Raw genomic sequence first — 20,649 nt, 5'->3', positions numbered from 1 at the left:
CATTTAACTTGTTCTTGATACACAGCATCCATTTGGCTGGACCTGGCACATTGGGTTTTCACTGCAGGAATTGCCTCAAGAAGAGGAACATTTTCTTCTTGATTGGGTTGTGTGTAGTGCATACAGAATAGACACATTTTACATAGGTGTCTGAAGTTGCCTTCAGCCCTTTGCAGTGCAGAGAAACTGACAGTTGTGTTATTCATTGTAGTTTCTTGCACTTTGCTAGAATTCACAACTGCAGGAAAACCTTATGTTTCTGAAAGAGACATTGTGAAAACTCAGATTTGTCAAATGTGTTACCTGTCAGCTTCCGTGGTTGTTGCTCGGGTCTGCGTTGTACCTTCTTTTCTGTTTGTCAAGCTAGAACAGAGTTGAACCTAAGGTCAGGACTCATTTTGGCTTTCTGAGTATGTTTGTTGTATCAATTATTTGAAACATGTACCTTACACAGAATAGCATGTGTGTCTGCCTCCTTCTGAGACAAACTAGAATTTAAGTTTCCTTATGGTATTCTATTTAACTTGAAGCAGATGGACTGCAGAAGACTTCACTGCTTAGCATTTTTAATTTGTTCCCTCCCTTCCACATTTTTAGCAAGGATGATACAGCCGGACCAAGCTACTCAACGACTTCGTGCACTGCTGGGTCTTACAATCTCTTACTGTCTCCCAGAACTTGGTTCTGTGTTGGAATATCTTCCATTTTTGATTCCCTGTAAAAACTGATCACCACAGTTTGGAAATACCTTTACAACACTAGTTCTTCATTATTAATTAGAAAAACGGTTTGAGGGTGATTGTTGCCCTGTTTATTACTATTTTTTTACTGATCCAGAGTGTAAGACACAGTTGTCTGCCAGTACTCGTGTAAAATTCAATTCTTTGCTTCAAGCAGTAATTAACCGTGTTTCCAAATACATACACGTCCGTGGTTTGTCATCATTCAGTGGTCTTGCTTTGAGGGCAGTTGTTGTCATGCCCCAGTTAGCAAGGAGATTACTTCTGATGGGTGTAAATAGTTCTTGGTTTACAGCCCTTCTGCATTTCAAAGGACTTAATCTAGATAAGAAGTCTCAGCTTTCTACACCGATAATTTTTCCTCTTTTGTGTACAGGTGTTGATAATGTTATTCATTATGTGCTTTGAGACTACAGTCTCTTGGTGGAAAATGTTAAGAATTCCATTGTCCACCTTTGTTACAGCACTTCATGCTCCTACAGATTTATGTAGTGAAATACAGTTAACTAGAGCATGACATTTGTCTGCTCTGATGTTTGTTTTAATTCTGAAGGCTGGTATGTCCCACCTTGGTTACTGTGGTCCTCGTGGAGTCATGACTTTTTGTGACTTTTAGAACTTTTTGCCACATTAGAGTCCTACATGACCAAATCGAATACAAGTTTTGATTTTGAGAATTCCCTGGTGTTTCTGATCATTTTGAATCAGGAGTTTTTAATTTTCATTCAAGTTTTTGCCCAAATTCAGAATTACAATATCACTGCAAGTACAAAAGACCCCTCAGTATTCAATTAATCAGTCCCAAAATAACTGTTGGATTTGACACTTAAAACTTGTGAATTTGCATGGATTGCCTAAGTCTGCAATCCGCTAGAAGAGGGACCACTTGCTACCTCCTCCTTCAGGGTTTCATTTAGTAAATGCCACTTGTGCTTACACTGAAGATTCAGGTGTGTTAAACTGCAAAATGCTTCACAGCAACCTGTAGCTGGAAGAGAAGGGAAATAGTAATTATACAAAGGTGGCACTGTCATTTCAATTAAATTTAGATGCCATTTTTGGAAAACATATTTTCATGGAAAAAATTGCTGCATATGTAAAGACTCTTTAAGTAAACCTGAATTACTTGAATTTTCCCACATGAGACGTGGCTGCTGCCACTCTGTCTCACACATTGTATGGGTCCTTATAATCCTCAACTGCAGTTTTAATTTTTAACTATCTTCAACCTTTCCATGCCCTCCTGCTCGTTCCCTGGGTGCCTCTGTAAGACCCTGGCTGACAGCTTTTTAACTTTTCCCCTGCTTTGTATTTGCTTCTTTACTTCCAAGTCACACTGTTTTGACTTGAGAAAACTAACATAATGGGTGGTGCGTGATATGTCTTGTGGGACAGGATACAAACTGCTGAATTCATACATATGGTGATCTAGGCTTACTGTCTTCAAAGGAGTTAAACATTGATCCTCAAATGTATTTTGAGCTTGTATATGTTAAAATAAGTTAAAATTATGAAAATAAAACAAGCTGAAATCTTTACATCTTTAAATATTACAATCTTTACATGAGAAAAACCAGTTCCACAGATTCATTGTTGTAGTGGATAAATTCACCTTTTTATTTTAGGAAATAAATGTCCCTTATTTCTGGACTGAATTTGGGCCCTCATTTGTTCAGAAGATCCACCAAGTCAGGAAAGATTTGTCCTGACCATCCCACACAGACACCCAAAAGCATCTTTTATTCATAAAAGTGCCAAAATACTCTGTTCAAATTACTTCTCAGCTTTCACTAAGAAGGCGAAATAGATTAATGGCTTTAGAAGTAGAGGCTTAAGAAGTTAAATGCATACACCTGAGTATATCAGACCATCCAGTTCAACTCCTATAACAAAATTTGCCCATCATTATTTATCAGTATTATTTACACTTTCTGTTGACAAAGGAAATTAATGTAAGTTCACATAACAACTATATTTGTGTACATCACATTGAGTGAAACTGGTTGTGCTTCTAACCTTCAGTTCACGAACAAGCAGATGAATAAATTGATGACTTAAAAGCTCATACAAACCTTTCCAAGCCCCTCAGGGTTTTTAAGATATGGGTTTTATTCTTTCATGGCTGGTGGTTCCGAATAAGCCATTGATTACCTGTGATGGTTGTAACTGTGATACACCTGTGTGCACTGTTTATACTTAATCCAGACAGCAGATTTTTGGTAGGAACATAGATTCCCTTCTGCATAAAAAGTTAGTCTAAATATGTGTCGACATTTATTTTTGTATAACCTTGCTAATAATGGCTATAATATAAAAGGCATTATTTTTTTAATTATAAGGGAAGATACCTCTGTTATTTTTGTGATTTAAGTTTGGTTTTTTTTTTGTTTGTTAAAAAAAAAAAAAAAATAGTGACTTTTCCTAGGCTGGCCACATAAGAAACTTCTGTCTTTCAGAGGTGTCTACACAGTGAACAATTCTGGAACCAAACTGTAATACAGAAAATGTCTGCATGAACTCAGTATTCACCCATCAGGTGACCTAGGGCAAAACAAGCTAAACAGTGGGAACATTAATCTAGGTTGGGGGGGGGGGGGGTTTGTCAGTCTTTTGTTTGTTTAGTGGTGATTTTAAGCACGTAACATAAATTATGTCTTAGTACCATCTCTTCAAAAGTTTTGTGAATACTAGGTTTTTCTGGGTGTAGAAAATAACTAGGCATTTTGTTCAAGAAACTTTTCTGAAGTGTTGTTAATCACAAAGAGCCTTCTGGTTCAGAAATAAGCCATCATTTGCTTTTCATGGGAGTCTGGGAGCACATGCTGAAAGAAGGATCACTGCACTCATGCCCTGCTCTTAAACTTCTGCCCAGCCACTGTCAGACAGATGTTAAAACATAGATCTGTCCCCAAACAGCAGATGTTGTGTTAACAATAGGTGACAGCCCTGTCAGAAGCCTCAGAGCAGCAGAAGAATTGCACATAAGAAGGAGCTCTCTGAGCTGAGCTTCTTTCTGTTAAGTACCAGTGTCCATCCTCTGTGAATCATATTTAGGGAAGAATATGAGCGAGTGCATTTTTCTATCAAACTCAGGTTGTGTGTACTTGGGATTATGGCCATTTAGAGGAGGGAAATTATAAATGGACATCTGATGGTGCCATACTCAGTTGCTCTTTTTGACTTAACTCATTCTACCACAGAGGCTGGTATTAAAAGGCAGGAGTATGTGACTTCTGAGTGCTGTCCTGGTCTCTCAAATCCCTTCCACTGCAATAAGACAAATTCTTACATATCAATGAGAAACTGAAATCTTGCTTTTAGGGAGGCATTTGACAAAGTCATACACTTCTAGTTTTAAGAAAATGGTCTCTGAAGGACAAAGTAGAACCAAAAAAATTGCAGCAGCAGTGGCAACCCTCTCAGATCCCTGATAGTCTAATTCTAATTCTGCTGCTGAGCTTATTTCTGAAGATCATAAAAGGGTGGCACAGATCTTTGACAAATATGCAGTGTGATTATAAAAAGTCATCTGAGTGCTGGTAGTGTTCTTTGTTAACAGAACCCTTTGGTTACAGGAGTGGATGGAAATCCCGTTTAACCTCATCTTCCTTTAGGTACCTAGTCCCATGAAGCAGAATGCTGATAATAAAATGTTTCTTCAACAGGAAGAGATGGCAGAGCTCAAGGCACAGCTTTACCTGCTGGAGAAGGAGAAGAAGGCATTGGAATTGAAGCTGAGCACTCGAGAGGCCCAGGAGCAGGCCTACCTCGTCCATATTGAGCACTTGAAGTCTGAAGTGGAAGAACAAAAAGAGCAGAGAATGAGGTCTCTCAGCTCAACCAGCAGCGGAAGCAAAGACAAACTGGGCAAGGTCGGGAGTCACACTACATTTCCAAAGTTACAAACTTGATTAATTAAACCCTTCCCGTCCCTATTGCCGTCTTTAGCATGTTCATAATTCTCCTCTTTTGTCTGTATGCAGATGTGTTCTCTCTTCCCTAGTTGTTAGGTGGTTCCTTCCATGCTGTGATTTAAGAGGACTTTGCAGAATTGGTGTTAAGCCTGAGCTAAAATAAGGGTATTCTGAGGAGTACCACAAGGCCAGTCTTGCCAAACATACAAGTTGCTGGGATTGAGGGTGTTTTGCCTGTTGTCACTCATTGGGAACACTGGAAGGGAGTCTAGTCAAAATGCGATTCTCCCCTAAACACAAAATATGAAAAAATTAACGCTCAGCATTGAATGACAATCTCTTTCTACAAGTTAGATTGTAATAATTTGAGAATGAAGACTTCTCTTCCCTTATTGCAAAATAATGCAAGATAATGCAAGATAAGCAGATTTTTGCATTTGCAGTAATAATTTGCATTAAGAAATAAATACCTTGGAAAACTTCAATTTGTCTTATTTTAGTGCTGTGTCCCCAGAAAATTTCAATAATATGTTTAAAAACAAAAACCAAGAGGTACATCTTTCTTACTTGTTCCTGGCCATCATCTGAATTTTTTGATCCCAGTGCTGCTTTGTTTCAAGTGTGGTGTCAAAAGAAATACAAGGAAGGCACCAGCAGTTTTGCGCACTGTAGCAGAATTCTGCAAGTCAGTGAGCTGTGGTGGTTTAAAAAGCATTCAGAGGCACTTGTGAAGTATTAATCTGTTCATTCCTTGGTATGTTGGTACACTGCCATGTTGCTGTAGCGTTGTTTTCTTTATTTCACCTTCATTTTAAAAGTAACTGTGAACTAAGAGGCTTTCAGAATTTTCCTATTAAGATGGTCAGTAACTTCTAATTAGGTGGCTTTTCCTCCTTTCCCAGGAATGCAGTGATGGCACTGCAACACCGCTAACACTCGCTGAGCTGAGACCATACAATGAGAGTGAACTGACTGCTGAGCTGACAAATGCGCTCAGGAGGTAAGCACAGCTTCCCTCACCAGGGACAGGACTTGTCCTGTAAGTCCAGGGAAAGGTTTATTTCTGAGCCTTCACGCTAACCCTCAGGTGGTTTGAAGAGTGATCACAGATTTGTCCTGTGAAAAGAAAAATGATCAAAGTCCTTCTAATTTTCCCCTCCCTTCTGCTGTTGTTCTTTAGCTGGTGGAAGTCTTCACGTGGTGCTCAACTCCATTCTCCTGGAGGTTTTCTAAAATTCAGTTGAATTTTAGAAATAAAAGAAACCTTCAAAATGGCAGTTAATTACCATATTCAGGCAAGAGTATGAGACATAAAACAGTGACAAGACTTCCTCGTGTGCATAAAAAAAGCCTTCAGTGAAGACAGGATTTGAAGTGTGATCTTTGGTTAAGAAGGTTGGCCTCAGGTTAGAACTTGGGTAGGAGTTACGGGAGTGGGAATTGCAGGCATTTTGATGACTCAGATGTTTCATTTGCCTCCTGAGTGTGTAAGTGGAGCCACAGTTCAATTACAAATGACATTGTGTGAGGCATTAGCTTTCCAATGGGAGAGAAAATTGATGTCTTGACAAACAGCTTTTAGCAACAGCCAGATTTTAAGCCTAAGCTTTCAGTACAGTTATACATTAGCTAGATATTTGTTTGTGCAGCAGTTTTTCATGCACCAGCTATGTGGTAAACTTCATGACAAAGAAATTCACAGTTTCGATAATGGTTTCAGTACTTGTTCCACCTTTTCCTAGAAATGGCTGTCTGATACCTAATCTGGTTTTTACATTTAGTACCTGTCCAAAATGCTGCTAAGAATTTTGGCTGGGAAGAGTGTGTTTTACGGTAATGGTGTTTCCACCCTCTTTGAGGGTGGAATGTCCTTTCAGGCAGCTGTGGTGTTTCATTCCTGAGGTGCTTTTTCTCATAGGTGCAATGTGTGGTGTGCCTAGGGACACTTAAGCCTGAAAGGCATTATGTAAAAATGTAAGATCATTACCACTGCAGAATCAATGCATTTCATACCATTTGCTTAGTAGTCTGGCAGTCACTGAGTACTTAGTTTGCATGATGCAGGAAACAAAATTCCGTGGGTAAAATAATCAAAACTGTCACTTGTGTGTGGGTGGATAAAACCCATCGACGAAGTAATTTACATTAACACTGCAGAGAGCCATTGGCCTCCCCCGGATCCCCACCCTGCAGCCCTGGTGTGAGCTGCTCCACCCTTCACTCAAGCTGCTGCTTCTTCCTGCTCTTGTTATTTGCTCCTGGATGTCGAGAAGATGCCAGTGCCCTTAGTTAGCAGAAGTTTGAGTATAGTCATGAAACGGGGTTTGCTGACAGCACAGAGAAAACAACTTTGCTTTATGTACTAGGCCTTAAATTGATTAGCATGGATTTCCAGCCAAGGGCCTCGCAAGTACAGTTTGTCAGGCAGAAATGGAGAGGAAAAATAATCGGATTAAACTGTACATAAATTGTGAAGGCTCTCTGTGTAATGGAAATACGATGGTACTAAATGTGATTGCTGCTGCCAGTGGGGCTCAAGCACAGTTCCCGCAAGCTGTGTGGACAGGGTATTTTTCTCCCTAATCAGTGTACCAGCCAAATCAGGCTGAATGGTTAGCCCTTCTTGCCCTAAAGTCTTGTCTCTGCAAGTCAGTTGAAGGTCTATCTAGCACATGGAAAAAGCTTACTGCAACCTGTTTAGCCACAGCTGTCTAAAAAATACCAGCAGTCCCTAACTGCTGTTCTGGGTAAATGGGCTCTCAAATATCAGAATGACATTTATACCATCACAAATCCACAAAAGAGTTCTAATAATGATCAAAAGTCCTTTTTTCCTCTGCAAGTGTATCCCACTCACCTGCCAAAGTAGGACCAGAATACAAAATTAAAAGTGTTTGTCCCAATAGCTGTGTTTGCTTAGGGGTGAGGGGAAGATGTGAAACAAGTGCATATCATGGCAGTATTTAAATGCCAATGTTCAGTAGTGTTTTCAGGCTGAAACACTGTTTCAATGGTGTTTCAAGGTTACAATTCGTTCATGAATCCAGCAATTGGTCCTACCTGTTGTTTCTCCCGACAGTAGACACTGGTGCAGGGGACAGCAAGCTGCAAGGATAGGGGCAAAAATCCATTTGTTTTTGAGCCTGTTTGTCAGAGCATGTGATACCAATCAGCACCCCTGCTTCCTGTCCCCTCCTCATCCTGTCATTACAGAGATTAAAGTTCTGGCTGCTTCCCCCTCTACTACTTTCCAATTCTGTCCTTCTGTTGCTGTTAAATTGTCAGGTTCTTCTCAGTTAATTGAAACAGAGTGAAACCCAAGTAAAACAGCATGACATAGTTACGGTTTGGGTTTTGGTGTAGTTTGGAAGCATTTATTTGCTCAGTCTGCAAATGGTCGTGCAGCAGAACAGTCTCATCCACAGAGCCAGGCTAGCTTCTCTCTGCAGATGTGGATTTTTTTGTAAATCTGGAATCCAGCAGTGTGTTGTGAAGCTTTTGTTGGTAGTGCCCATCACCAGAAATTCAAGGCAGAAGCAGTTCTTCATCTATTGTGTCATAACGTACTTGTTCTACATCAGCTCAGGATTTCCTGTGTAGTGCTCAGCATTAAAACCCATCTTTTTACAGAATTCAGTTTTCTTTTACATGGTCGCTATGCTAACTTGAAGAAACGTAAATTACCTCTGCTGTTAAAGTTATATCTAGCTTAACTGATTTCTGGTATTGCAGGCTAAGCTCACTAATTTAGAGACACATCCTGTTCCAGCAAACAGTAATGTAAACACTTTCTGCCAGAGCCTTTAACAGTTTTATTTTCCCCTCTCTCTTTTCTTGATGGAATGATGAAGTGCTTTAATGGACACGAAGCCTCTTCTTTCTTGAGTTTGACACATCCATAAACAAGCTTCTTGGCAGTAAATACCTTATTCTTGTGAGGGCAGAAACGTGTTCTCAGCAGCCTCATGGCCTGGTGCTGACACCTTGATGATTGTGCCAGAGGCCAGTTTTGTGAGACAAGATCTGGTTGAATACCCCAAAATCAGACACGTGACACAGTCTCCTAGGGGAGACCTTAAAACAGTCTCTTCTTGCTGGTTTGTTCTGCTCTGCTGGGGCAGGGGAGTGAGAGCTGTACATGATGAGTTTGTAACTTAGTATGCACATATCAGGTTATGCATTAATGCAGGTAAATGCATTAGAGGTGGCAGGAAGGAGCTAGTAGTAATTCCATCCTGCTTTACGAGGGTTATGATAACGGTGGTAGAACTGATCGTTTCTTCTGCTAAGTTCTTTCATTCTGTGAAAAATGGCCAAGCTGGAAAGCCTGAAACTTCTCCCTCTCCCTAGGCCTTGCTACAAATGCTTTGATTGTTGAGGTCCTCCTGTGGTCTCTCCTTGTATTTCCAGCTGCTGATACCTTTTCTGTCTACATAGGATTGTATTTTATTCATGTATTTAGAGAATCATTTATAAATAATTTAAATACTTGGTCAGGAGGGGTCTAGCAGTACTAGGCATGGACCATGGCAGGCAAAACACTTTGTAACTAGACTGACTGTTCAGACCTCAGCTGCATCATCATTTGGCACAAAATTATGATCCTTGATGGCTGTGCAGGGTTACATGAATTGCATCAGTCTAGACATGTTTCAGTATACCCCTCACAAAAGCGTGACTTTCTATCTGGCAACACTACAAAGGAGCTTTATATTTACCATGCCTGATGTCTTCTAAGCTGAGAGATAACATAGTGAGTGATGCTACTAATTGTGAAGTTGCTTCGGAGAGAGGAAATGAGCAGTAATCAGTAGGGTTGGCAAACAGGTCTTTAAATGTTAACAAAAAGTACGTTTTGCACAGAGCTGTGGTCCCACCTGTCTGGAGTAGAAGCTGCAGGTATTTCTAGTAGGACATAAAAAATGCATCCTGTTGCAGTAACTTCCTTGTGTCTGTTGAGACAGAGCAATGTTTGTTGCAGTCTTAGGTCCTTATCCCTGTCTGAAGACCGCAACCACGTTTTGTGCCAAAAATTCTGTTCAGAGAGCAAACATTTCAGTAGAAAGCTGGGCCAAGGCATGGCAGTGACTGTTTCCTGACTCAGTGTCAGTGAGAGAGAAATCAAGCCACCTTCCTTTATTTTAAATTTCCGTAAACTTCACGTGATGGCATCTTAGCTCGGCACGTTTTCAAGGGCCGACCTTTGTTTCATGATAGCAGGTGTCAGTAAAAGCATCACTGAAATTCAGGCCTATCCTGAGCATCAGGCTGTCTCAGAAACGGAAATAGAAAGGTCTAGAACACGTCATACTATAATCATTCAGATTTGAAATTACTCTTTAGACTTCTACTGATTTGTAAAAGCCTCTTCTTTTTTGACCAAGGTACAGGGCAAACATGCAGTAGGTAAAAGGGGAGGGGGAGGGAGGCAGGGGTTTGTGTTCTGGACCTACTGATGCATCCTCAGCTGCTTTCTGTCAGTGTTTGCATATTTCTGTTCTCCAGTTATCACATCAATGAAATGAGGAAATCAGCGACTCTGAGGCAGTTGAAAGCCAGACACTAGCATGGACTACAGTCATTGCAAGTTTCAGAGACATCTTTTTTTTGTGACTGTGCAGTATCCTGCTGTGTTTTCCCCTTGGCTGCCTGGGGGCTTCGGGAGGTATGGCCTATCTCTGGAAATCCCTCTGGAGAGTCCCATGAGAGAAACCTTCTCACAAGAAGAGAAGTGACTCATGCTGGTATCAGGGACAGATTCCTTAGAAGCAGCTTGAGTAACTATTCTTACCATATGTTTTACAGACAACCATAATTTGTCTTTTTCTCCATTTTTTACATGGAGCAAGTAGTTCTTCTTACCACCATGTGGTTATCTGAACTGCTGAGCTGCTGTGCACTTGGATATAATCATCACAGGGAGCTCCAAATAGCTCCAGGTCTGGAGAGCTTCCAGGCTGGGCTGGCAAAGCTGGGTGGGAGGTTTGAGCAGTGAGTGTGGCAGGCATGCTGCTGCCTCCTCCAGGGCTGTTCTCCCTTTTTTCTGCCAGTATGTTGTTTCCAGGACCACACCTGGCCTGTCTCCCCGCTGCAGGTGGTGTAACACATGCCTGTGGTACTGTCTGGTTTTTGAGATCTGTTCTGAGCATCTTGACAATCAGCAAAAAAATCAGTACAGTATTTTACACTAGCAAAGTGGTTTTTAAAGCACCCTCTGTCACCTCTGCAGTCAGGAAAGGCCTCCTGTGCACAGGTAGCTGGCAGCACAGGTGGTGCTTCAGCAGGTGAGCCAGGAAGGCATGGCATTGGAGGAGGGTGGCTCTCTTGGCATTTGTGTAGTGTTGCTTTGTTGCCTCTTCAAAACATTTATTACATTCTGGTTGTTTTCCTTAGCAGGCAAAGCCAGACCAGTGAGGCAAGCATGCATTTGAATTAGCTTGGGGATTCTGCATGCCAGCCTGATGTAAGATGTTAAACTGCTGATGAAAAGAAAATTTATCTGCATTCCTTTTAAATGTCCAGCTGTTATCTCCTGAGAGGAGAGGAGTCCAGATCCCTAGGAAAAAACAATCATGTGTCACCCTGTTCAACTGGAAAAGTCAGAGGGGAGTGAGGGATGGTGCCAGGCTCACTACAGCAGGAGGGTATCAGGGGAGGAGTGGAGTGTGGGATGTGCCTTCCCTTCAAAGCAGGGGTCCCGAAGATAGCTACAGACCATGCAGGAGGTGCCTTCCCTCCCTCCCCTTCCCCACCCCCAGTGGCCTGGGGCTGCCCTGCTGGCATGGATAGCTCTGCCAGGGATCTTCGTGCCTTTGTCCGCCTGGGCTAGCTGCTCCTGGTGCTGCTGTGTCAGGGCTTTGAGCCTGCTGAGCTGAACCTGGTCATACCACTCCTCAGGGGAATGCAGGATTTGAAGGGATCTGCCTGTAGCAGATCTCTTCTGATGGGTAAGAGGATGTGCCTTAGGGATGGCAAGACTCCTCTGCCTGGCTGTGGGAAAGCTTCTCACCTCTTCATTTGGAGACAACTCATTGTTCCCCTTTTGCTTCAGATTTGGCAAGAGCTGTGGTGCTCTTGACCCCAGGGCAGAGGGGTGGTAGCTGGTGCTTTCATAAGAAGGGGAGTTAGCTGGTTGCACTCCAAGCCAGGGGCAGAAAAATCAACTTCTGTGTGCCAGAGAAGAGCAGCTTCCTGTTTGCAGCACCGGGGAATTTTCAATGAAATCAGCAAGAGCAGGAAAATCCAGGAAGAATTCTAGAAGCACATGAAACCTGAACATGTCTGGAAAAGCCCAGACTGCAGGGAAAATATAAAGGTGCTCATGACCTTGCTTACATTACTATGTGCCAAACATGGTGTGTGTGGAGGCCAAATTCACATAAACACAGTTTCCTTTATGGCCCTGGCAGAATTCCCCACTCTCTGAACTGGTAGCATTGAAACCAGAGAACACCAGTTAGCCCCTTCCTATTCAGCCATCCTGAAACAAAAAGCCCTTGAAAACCACTATGCAACTGCCCACTGAGTGTTTTGATTGTGAAAATACCAAACAAAAGCCTTTATTACCAGCATATTAGGCATTTCACTGAAAATAGTGTTTTTAGCAGATGTTGTAGGCTGTAGGCCTTTGAATACACTCATTCTGAGCTTTTCCCTGGAAAGGGAGCAGTCAGGGATTTCCCCATCTGACTCCTCAGCAGCAGAGAGCCCTTGTGCTGAAGGGAGCCATGCCCCCAGATCATAGACTCGTTCCCTCTTCTGGGAATACTTGCTCATTCTCTCTGTGCACATGAAGTGTTGTGGCTGTGTTTTCTGAAGTTGCAACTTGCAGTAGCCACTTGGAGGAGGAACTGTTGGGATAAAAATCTCTGTTGACTTCTGCAGTCCAATAGACTTGTGAGTCAGGGGCTCACAGAAACTGTGTTCTCCGAAAAATACTTGCTTCTCCTTTCCTCTTCACATCAAAATACACAGATAAATGCTTTCTTGGGATACACTGAGGTCCATATTACTGCCCTGGGGCACAATAGCTGGGTTTGGTGTGTATGCTTCCATGGGAGTTTGGACCTCAGACTGGAAGACTGGCAGCAGCAGGCTGTGCCTACATCAGTAGGATGTTTCGTGTATCTGTCACATCACACGCAGTTCCATCCCTCGTTTGCAACTCTGGCGTGCTCTCATTGTGGACACATGCTTCATATGCAAGATTGAAAATACTCTGCCATATTAAGCCTGTAGTGGCTGATTTTCCACATCCTGCAGTCAGGAAAGTACTGTGGTGCTGGAAATCCCCTTAGGACAGCACCTCAGGATTCAGTACCACTCCTGTTCACTGCCTAACTAAGCGATCAGTTTTGAAGAGAAATAAGTAAGGACAACTCTTTCTGACCAAACTGAGGTGATCAGTGATAGAAACTGAGGGAAGCAGGAGTCAGCATTGCGAGGCTTGGGGTTCTTACTAGCCCGTGAGGTACAGGTCTGAGCTCTCTCATCTGCTACTCAAACAGAAGATGCAGCACTCTGGGGGAAACCTTACATGTTTTTAGTGTGTAATAGTCATTAACCAAGTGCATTTTCATTTCCCCAGAGTAAACCAAGATGTTTGCTCTGCCTTTGCTGTTGCTGCTGTGTCTGGCTACTCAGGTGTGACTTGTTCTATGAAATGTCTCCTGAAGTGAGGATATTTAAATAGGCAGTTTTAAAATTAGGAACAGGTGTAAAGGTAGATCTCTATGGATTGTTTTTTTAGATTTTTGGGACATTTCAGCACATGCAATCAAACCACCAATTGTTTTCCATGAGATTAAGGTTGAGTAGGTATTATCTAGTGCTGTTTCACTGACTTCAAGACATCATGAAAAGCCAAAAGAAATACATGTATTTTACTGGTGCCAATGTAAATTTGAGTCATCTATAGATTAGAAGTATTACCCACTGTTTCCTATTTGGCTAGAATGTTCAGAACTGGCATCTCAAAAGATCTTTAAGTAGCTTAAACAGGGTGCTTACCACTCTGTTGGCTCTGTGTCTTTGACAAGGAGCAAGACAAGGATGTTGTAGACCAAATGTAAAGAAATACAGCTCAGGCTGAACAGGGCTGGTTGAAAGGTGTGTGTGAAAAACAGACAAAAGGTGATATCATTGTTTTATCGGGTAACAGTCACCATAGCAACCAAACTTTACCACGCATGAAGAGTTCCTCAAAGTCTTTCCACTGTGTTTCTTTTCCACGCAGCTTTTATTACAGCAGTTGTGTGAAGGACCTCAGCTGCAGTGAACTGTGGCTCCACTGGGCTCTTTCCCGTGGGACTGTGTGCAGTGTTTTCACAGCTATACCTTTTCTTGCGCATGATGTCAAATCAGCCTCAGGTGGTTTTGAGATTTCTCTGCCCATCCAAACACTGTGGATGTTTATTCTACTGGATTTGCTGTTCACCCTAGGTCATCGTGCTGGGAATGGTGCTACTGAGCCTTCCCCAGAGCCCCTGGCAGTGGCAACCTTTGGAGCAGAGAAGTACCAAATTTACCCTACTCTGTTCTGGCTCATCAGTAATGCAACAAATGCATTAGGTCTGGCCACTGCCACGTCTCTTTCTTGTTTATGTTCTGGGTCTTTTTCTTCCCGTTTTCACTGCAGAACACAGATTTTGGCTGTAGACTGTGCTGAGCCTTTCTGACGGCTGAGATAGGCTATAAAAATTAAGATTTACATTTGGGGTGGATGGCAGTGAACTTTTAACTGAGAGGAGAAGGATTGTGTTACTTGAAAGCAGAGAGCATGTTCCTTCGATGAAAGGACATACAAAGAATACCGATGATCCTTCATCAACAAGGGCCCTCTTATGTCCTTTTTAATCTGGCTGGTAAACCAACGCCTGAGTGTGTTGGGATAGACTGCTAACTTGGAATATTTCCCTGGCTGACTTTGTGAAAGCCCTTCCGTTGCTGCTGGAGCCAGCGCTGTCCTTCTCTCCGGTGATAAAAGCCTGCCGTACCCAGGTCTTCCTGGGAACTGCAGGCTGCTGAGCTGGGATTTCAGGAGGATCTGTGTGGTCTCTGCAGAGCTGGGGAAGCTTTCGCAAACTTCAGGGTATTCGTTCCCGTTGGGCTTATATGGGAGCTGGCAGTCATCTCATTATTGAGATGAAAACAAGTGTACTCATGTAGTAGCACTGCAACGAAGCAGGAGGGAGAGCTGGATCACTGCAAAGTGGTTGTACGCAGCAAAGCACAGACTCCATGTAAACACACAAAGTTCCCAAGTGTAAGGTTTGATGCTGCAAAATCTATGTTCCAGTTGAGCCCAGCCCCACGTCATTCTTAAAACACTTTTTTTTTTTTCTTTCCCCCCCCTTCTTCCAAATCTTACTTTTTTTTTTTCTCTGGGCTATCTATGCTGAGAGTTTGGGTCACAGAGAAAAGCTCCTGGAACGGTCCCGTGTGTGTAGGAGTGGGCTGAGCAGGCAGCAGGCATCAGCCATCAGCTCTGCAACAGGGAGCTCCACAGGAAGAAGCACCTGCCCTATGCCACATGCTTACCTGGGAAATGCTTTTTAAACCCAGCTTAATCCCCAAGCTGTAATGCTTGCTCCTGCCCAGAATTTCTGTCTTGTTCACTTTTTCTTTCTCTCATAGACATACTTGTAATGTGAAAATATTATAAGGTACCTTATTTCCATTTTGTCACACTTCATGTAATTAGCTTTTGGTGCAGAGTTGATAAGTAAGTACTGATAACTGTATTAGCATTTTGTGTATCTTTGTGCTTATTTCTTAGTGTGATTCAATGCATTACAAGACCATGATCTGCCAGAGAAGTTTGTTTACTCTTTTATCTGCTCTGTCTCCGATCTTGAATTCTAAAACGGTGAATGTTACAAATACCAATTGGAAAAGTTTAATGTTAAGAACTACCTCCTGTATTATCCTAGTAGTAGTATGGAAAATATTTTCAGCATGTCAACCCAGCACAAGACAACTACTGATGCACTTCCAAGCTGAAAGGTTATTTCTGTTTTGAAAATAGTTTTCTACCTCTTTTTCTCCTGATCCAGGGAGAAGAAACTGAAAGCAAGAGTGCAGGAGTTAGTAAGTGCTTTGGAGAGACTCACAAAGAGCAGTGAAATCAGACATCAGCAGTCTGCAGAATTTGTTAATGACCTTAAAAGGGCAAACAGGTAAAGGATCTACCAGCAGATGGATGCACCACTGATTTTTATTTTGCTGTGTTCTCGCAAAGCATTGTAATAGTCCCCTTAGCTTAATGAGAAGTTTCTGGATCCTCACGTTCCATCCATATGTTGACACTCTAGGGTTATCGTTAAGAGATGGGAGAGGCATAAACCTCCCATGTAGGCCACTGGCAACTACATAGTTTCAAACAGAAAGCAGGGAAATAGGTTAATCTTAAGGGAGTTACTACTAGTGATTGCACAATTTAAAAAGGAAACAAAAGAAAATATTTATGAATCTGTTACTCTGTTTGAAACTGCTCCCTTTTCTTTGGCTTCAGCCTCTTCATTAATAACCTGTCTTGGATAATCACACCTAAGTTCTGTTGCTCACTCAGGGCATTTTACTTGCACTGTGTTTGGATGGCCTAGGACCATGGTGCAAGGCAGCTGCCTTTTGTGCAAGCAGCCTGTCATTCACAATGTAGTTTTCCTTAAAGTATATTTGAAAGCCTTTGTGGTGAGAAGCAGCACCCTTCTCGAGCTTTCCAACACAGTCAAGGCGGAGGCACAGAAGCTACTCAGCAGCTAGCAAATTAGCACAAGATGCCATCCTCCAAATGTAAATCTGTATTTTTAAAGTAAAAAATGCAAAATCAGTCCTGGGTTTTCTAAGCCGATTCTGGCCATGCAATGTTTTTATAAATCATGTTTAATGTTGTGGTATCTTGACTCACAAACAGTGCTATGAGAGGTCATCAACAGCAACCTCCATTTGCCTCTTTGAACCATGTTTTGTTTTCTTTACCAGTTTATTGGTAAAGGTGTGTATTTAGGAAAGACACAGACATTAGCATTCATCTGGGTTTGGATCAAAAGGTTTGGATCTAATCCATTTTAAAGCACTGGTAAATTTTGGGAAGGTGATCAGTACCCAACCTTTGGAGTTCCTTGAAGGTGGGGCTTTGGGGTAGATTTTTTGTAGCACTTGCTCTGAACAAGCCAGTTTGAATTACCTTGTATGCCTTGTGTTTTTAACAGCAACTTGGTAGCAGCTTATGAAAAAGCAAAGAAAAAGCATCAAAATAAGCTGAAGAAACTGGAATCACAAATGATGGCCATGGTGGAGAGACATGAAACCCAAGTAAGAATGCTCAAACAAAGAATAGCTTTACTGGAAGAAGAGAACTCCAGACCACACACCAATGAAACTTCACTTTAAATGCATCTCTTTAAAGGATGTTTAGTGCCATTACAACTTACTTTCTTTTGGAGGTTGACTTTTAGGTAGCTTCAAATGCTAAAAGCTCTGATTGTCAATGTTGACAAAACTTAAAAGCACCTGCTCTGGGATCCCAGAGAGGTGTCATGGGGATAATAAAAGTGTTAACCTTAAGGACTGTTTCATAATGTAAAATGGCAGTGCCTGAATCATGCTACAATTGTCTACATTGTGTTGTTATGTCTGTATTCATACAGCTTCGCGTCCATTTTATCGATGTCCTGTGAGTGACAGTGTCACATAGCAGAACAATTCATGTTAAAGGTTTTCATTTGGGTAGTTTGGAGATCATATGAGAGTTTTCCCAGTCCTGGAGCTCCCTCTGCTCACAAGTCCATACTGTAGCCTCAAGACTTGCTGTTGTGGTTATACCACCAAACAGGCAGCTGCACAGTGGGGAGATGACAGGCTGGCTGGCTTTTTTTTTGCACCCTGCTTGCAGTTCTGCTGCTCACAGTGCAGATCAGGTAGGAGAACTCCTGTTGATTTGGGAAAAAACCAAGAAAGCGTAGTTGCATCTCTGAAAATTATGATAAAGGTGTATCTCTTACAGTGTGTAAGAGGGCCAAAGGCTGTGGGTTTCACCATGCCACACAGCCTGTGCCAAGAATGGGTAAGAAATTACAGGAGACCTCTTGGTACTTACATTGCATGGTGTTTGCAACTACTTAGTAAAAAAATTTGGTTTTTCTTGCTATATACACTATATCCAAGGTTTTCCTTAAGAAGCTGGGCCATTTTCGTCATGTGTATTGTGCTTATTACAGCTTACTGTGATCAAGAGGTAGAATGTCTTCTTTTGATACTTTTTTTTTTGACCAAAAAAGGTACTTATAAGGAATGTACCTGTTTAATATTGAATACACAGGCACAAAACTAGAAATGTGTAGATGTATGGATATCCAGCTACAAACAGAATGTGAATGGTGAAGTCTTACAGCTTCTTAGGTTAGTTTTTGTTACTGCTAACATTCTCTTGTTAAAATCACATATTACTGTATTATCAAACTGACTGAAGTGCAAATTTTGGCTTGTTAGGTTAATGAACATTAAGCAACTTATGGGGATCAGGTTGATTTCTGTAGGGGTCCAAATACAGGAGTCTGCCATAGCACCTGTTATATTCAGAATTTGCTTATTTTTGACAGAGTATGTAAAACAGCTTTATGTGTGTTTTAAAAAGCCAAGGTAGAGTTCCTTCACTGTGTTAGCCTGCTGCTGTGTTATGCCTCTGCTTTGCATTTTCCAGGCTGATTTCCAGTGAATCTGATTTCAGGAGATGTTTATCCTTTTTGCTTTACACATTGAGAGTTGCACCTCAAGTTTTTTACTAGCGTATTTAGAGTTATGATAACTTCTCTCATTTATTCCTCCCATTACTAGTACTAAGGAAATACTTTTAGAGGACTTTTTTTTGCCCACTGTTGGGTTAGGTCAAGCAGACAACACAGTTGTGGGAATTTGTGTTCAGAATATGGCACTGTTATTAAGTCTTGGTTACGTCTGGAACTGTAGCAGGTTGATTTTCCCATCTCTTACTAGTGTAGCTGCTGTTGTCTTCTATCCTTAGTCATTCCTACTTCTCTGGAGTCTGATACATCATCCACAAAGCCAGCATCACATGTGATTGACTGCAACAGCAAATTAAAACAATGCTGATTTCAAAATTTTTAGGTAGTGATGTTCTGGTTTTGATCAGTCCTCTTTCTCAAAAATAATTGCACTTCTTAATTTATAATGTGAATAGAAATTTTTGCAAATGAGTCTCTTGAGGGAGGAGGCACATTGATTTCTTCTGTCTTTATGGTTCTGCTTAGCATCTCTTTATGATGTTTCACTTTTTTGGCCCAATTTTCTGACCCCCAGGAGGATGGTGGTTTGCCATCAGCTTCGGTGGTAGCTGAGCACACTCGTTCTGAAGAAACACAAAGAAAAGTGTCCACCTTGTGCTGTGGCAAAAATGCAGTTACACTTTTGTCTTGGGCATCTGCAGCACCCATGTCACATGAGGTCACCTCAAATTCCACGTGAAATACCTTTCACTGAAGAGGACCAGAAACCACTACTGCACTGGGCTGCCTCTTAGGCTTTTTTTTTTCTCCCCCTATCTAGAATAATAGAATCACAGAATGGTTTGGCTTGGAAGGGACCTTAAAAAGCATCTTGTTACAACCCCCTTCTCTGGGCAGGGACATCATTCACTGGATGAGGTTGCTCCAAGCCCTATCCAACCTGGACTTGAACACTTTCAGGGATGGGGCAGCCACAACTGTTCTGGGTAACCTGTGCCAGTGCCTCAGCACCCTCACAGTAAAGAGTTTCTTCCATAAAAAAAATCAGATACTCTTACACAGAGGCATAAAAAGCTGCATCCTCAGTGCCTTTTTCCAGGCCCAACAATTTGCTGATTCTGTTTCACTATATGTAGCATGTATCTTCCCTGCCAACTATGTTCTAGAAGTTCTTCAGAATAAATTACAAATCATGAGTAAATGTAAACCACTCCCATTTTTTTCCCTAAAAGGGTTGTAGATGAAAAAGCAGCACTGGTACCATCCAGGCTCAGCAGTAGCCATATTTTGCCAGACCACCAGTTCAGTTATTTGCCTCAGCAAGCAGCTATTGCATCATTGGTTGGCATATTGGAAAAGATCAACAGGGAAGTGGTCACAGGTTTAATGTTATTGTGAAAACTGTTCAAAAGTGATAACCAGCTGCAGCTCCAGTGTACCCCATTAAAATGGCACCAACCCTCAGAAAAAATGCCAAAAAAACCCAAAGTCCTTTCATGCAACTCTGAAGTAGCAGCACACCAGAAACCTGAGTGTTTATCAGTTACAACAGTTACAGCAACTTAAGTCTCTTAACACTTGTTGCAGAAATAATAAATTTGCAAAGCAGGAAAGAGGTGGTTCTTGCCAACCTAACTCCATTCATGAATTAATGAATTTTTAATCATGACTTTTTAAAATTTTCTTAAGTCACCAGAGTGCATGAAACTTTGTATTTCACAGAGTGCTCAGAAAAAACATTTGCTTTTTTTCTAATTCTGTGACATTTAAATCTTCACCAGCTTGAATGTACTGTTAGCTATTGCAAAGCACATGTGACTAAGTTTGCATTCATGTCATGTTCTACTGGTTTTATTAGAATTTTCTCCTCCTTTAATACTACACCATGAATTGTAACTTTAGAAACTTTTCACCTTACTGAATTAGCTTTAAATGTTTGCTATCTTTTAGTTTCCTAGCAGCTGTAAAATAGCTATTTTGTGTTCATTTGATATAGAATTGTAAAAACTGCATTTATTTATACAGAGGCATTTATAATACTTATTTTACAAATGTTCTTATATTCTGAATAAATTTCTAATGCTGTTGCTTTGCCTTGGGAGTTGTTTCACCATGGCTTGTCACCTTACCGTTGAATGGGACAACCTTGGCACAAAGGTATCTCATTTCCAAGAAAAGTTACTGAGGGAGATAGTTTGACATTGTCAGGAAAGTTCACATGGTAGAGCCATGAAAAGTTAAGAACTCAGA

At 41.5% G+C, this 20,649-nt stretch overlaps 1 protein-coding gene across 1 annotated transcript in view; it reads left to right on the top strand.

Annotated features, from left to right (window-relative positions):
• The window catches only part of MCC (MCC regulator of WNT signaling pathway), a 187,224-nt gene extending 166,738 nt beyond the window's left edge, over window positions 1–20,486 (top strand). Inside the window, 4 exon segments of the mRNA XM_042020618.1 lie at window positions 4,406–4,612; window positions 5,557–5,654; window positions 15,709–15,831; window positions 16,867–20,486. Coding sequence (XP_041876552.1) covers window positions 4,406–4,612; window positions 5,557–5,654; window positions 15,709–15,831; window positions 16,867–17,047 — 609 coding nt within the window. The 3' untranslated portion in view covers window positions 17,048–20,486.
• Window positions 20,487–20,649: the final 163 nt, after the last annotated feature.

This window comes from Corvus kubaryi, unplaced genomic scaffold, assembly GCF_017639235.1.
Source record: "Corvus kubaryi isolate FWS band 111438036 unplaced genomic scaffold, C.kubaryi_AGA036_p1.0 37028, whole genome shotgun sequence".
NCBI lineage: Eukaryota > Metazoa > Chordata > Aves > Passeriformes > Corvidae > Corvus > Corvus kubaryi.
Note: the sequence above shows the minus strand (reverse complement) of the source record. Positions and strands in the feature narration are given on the sequence as shown.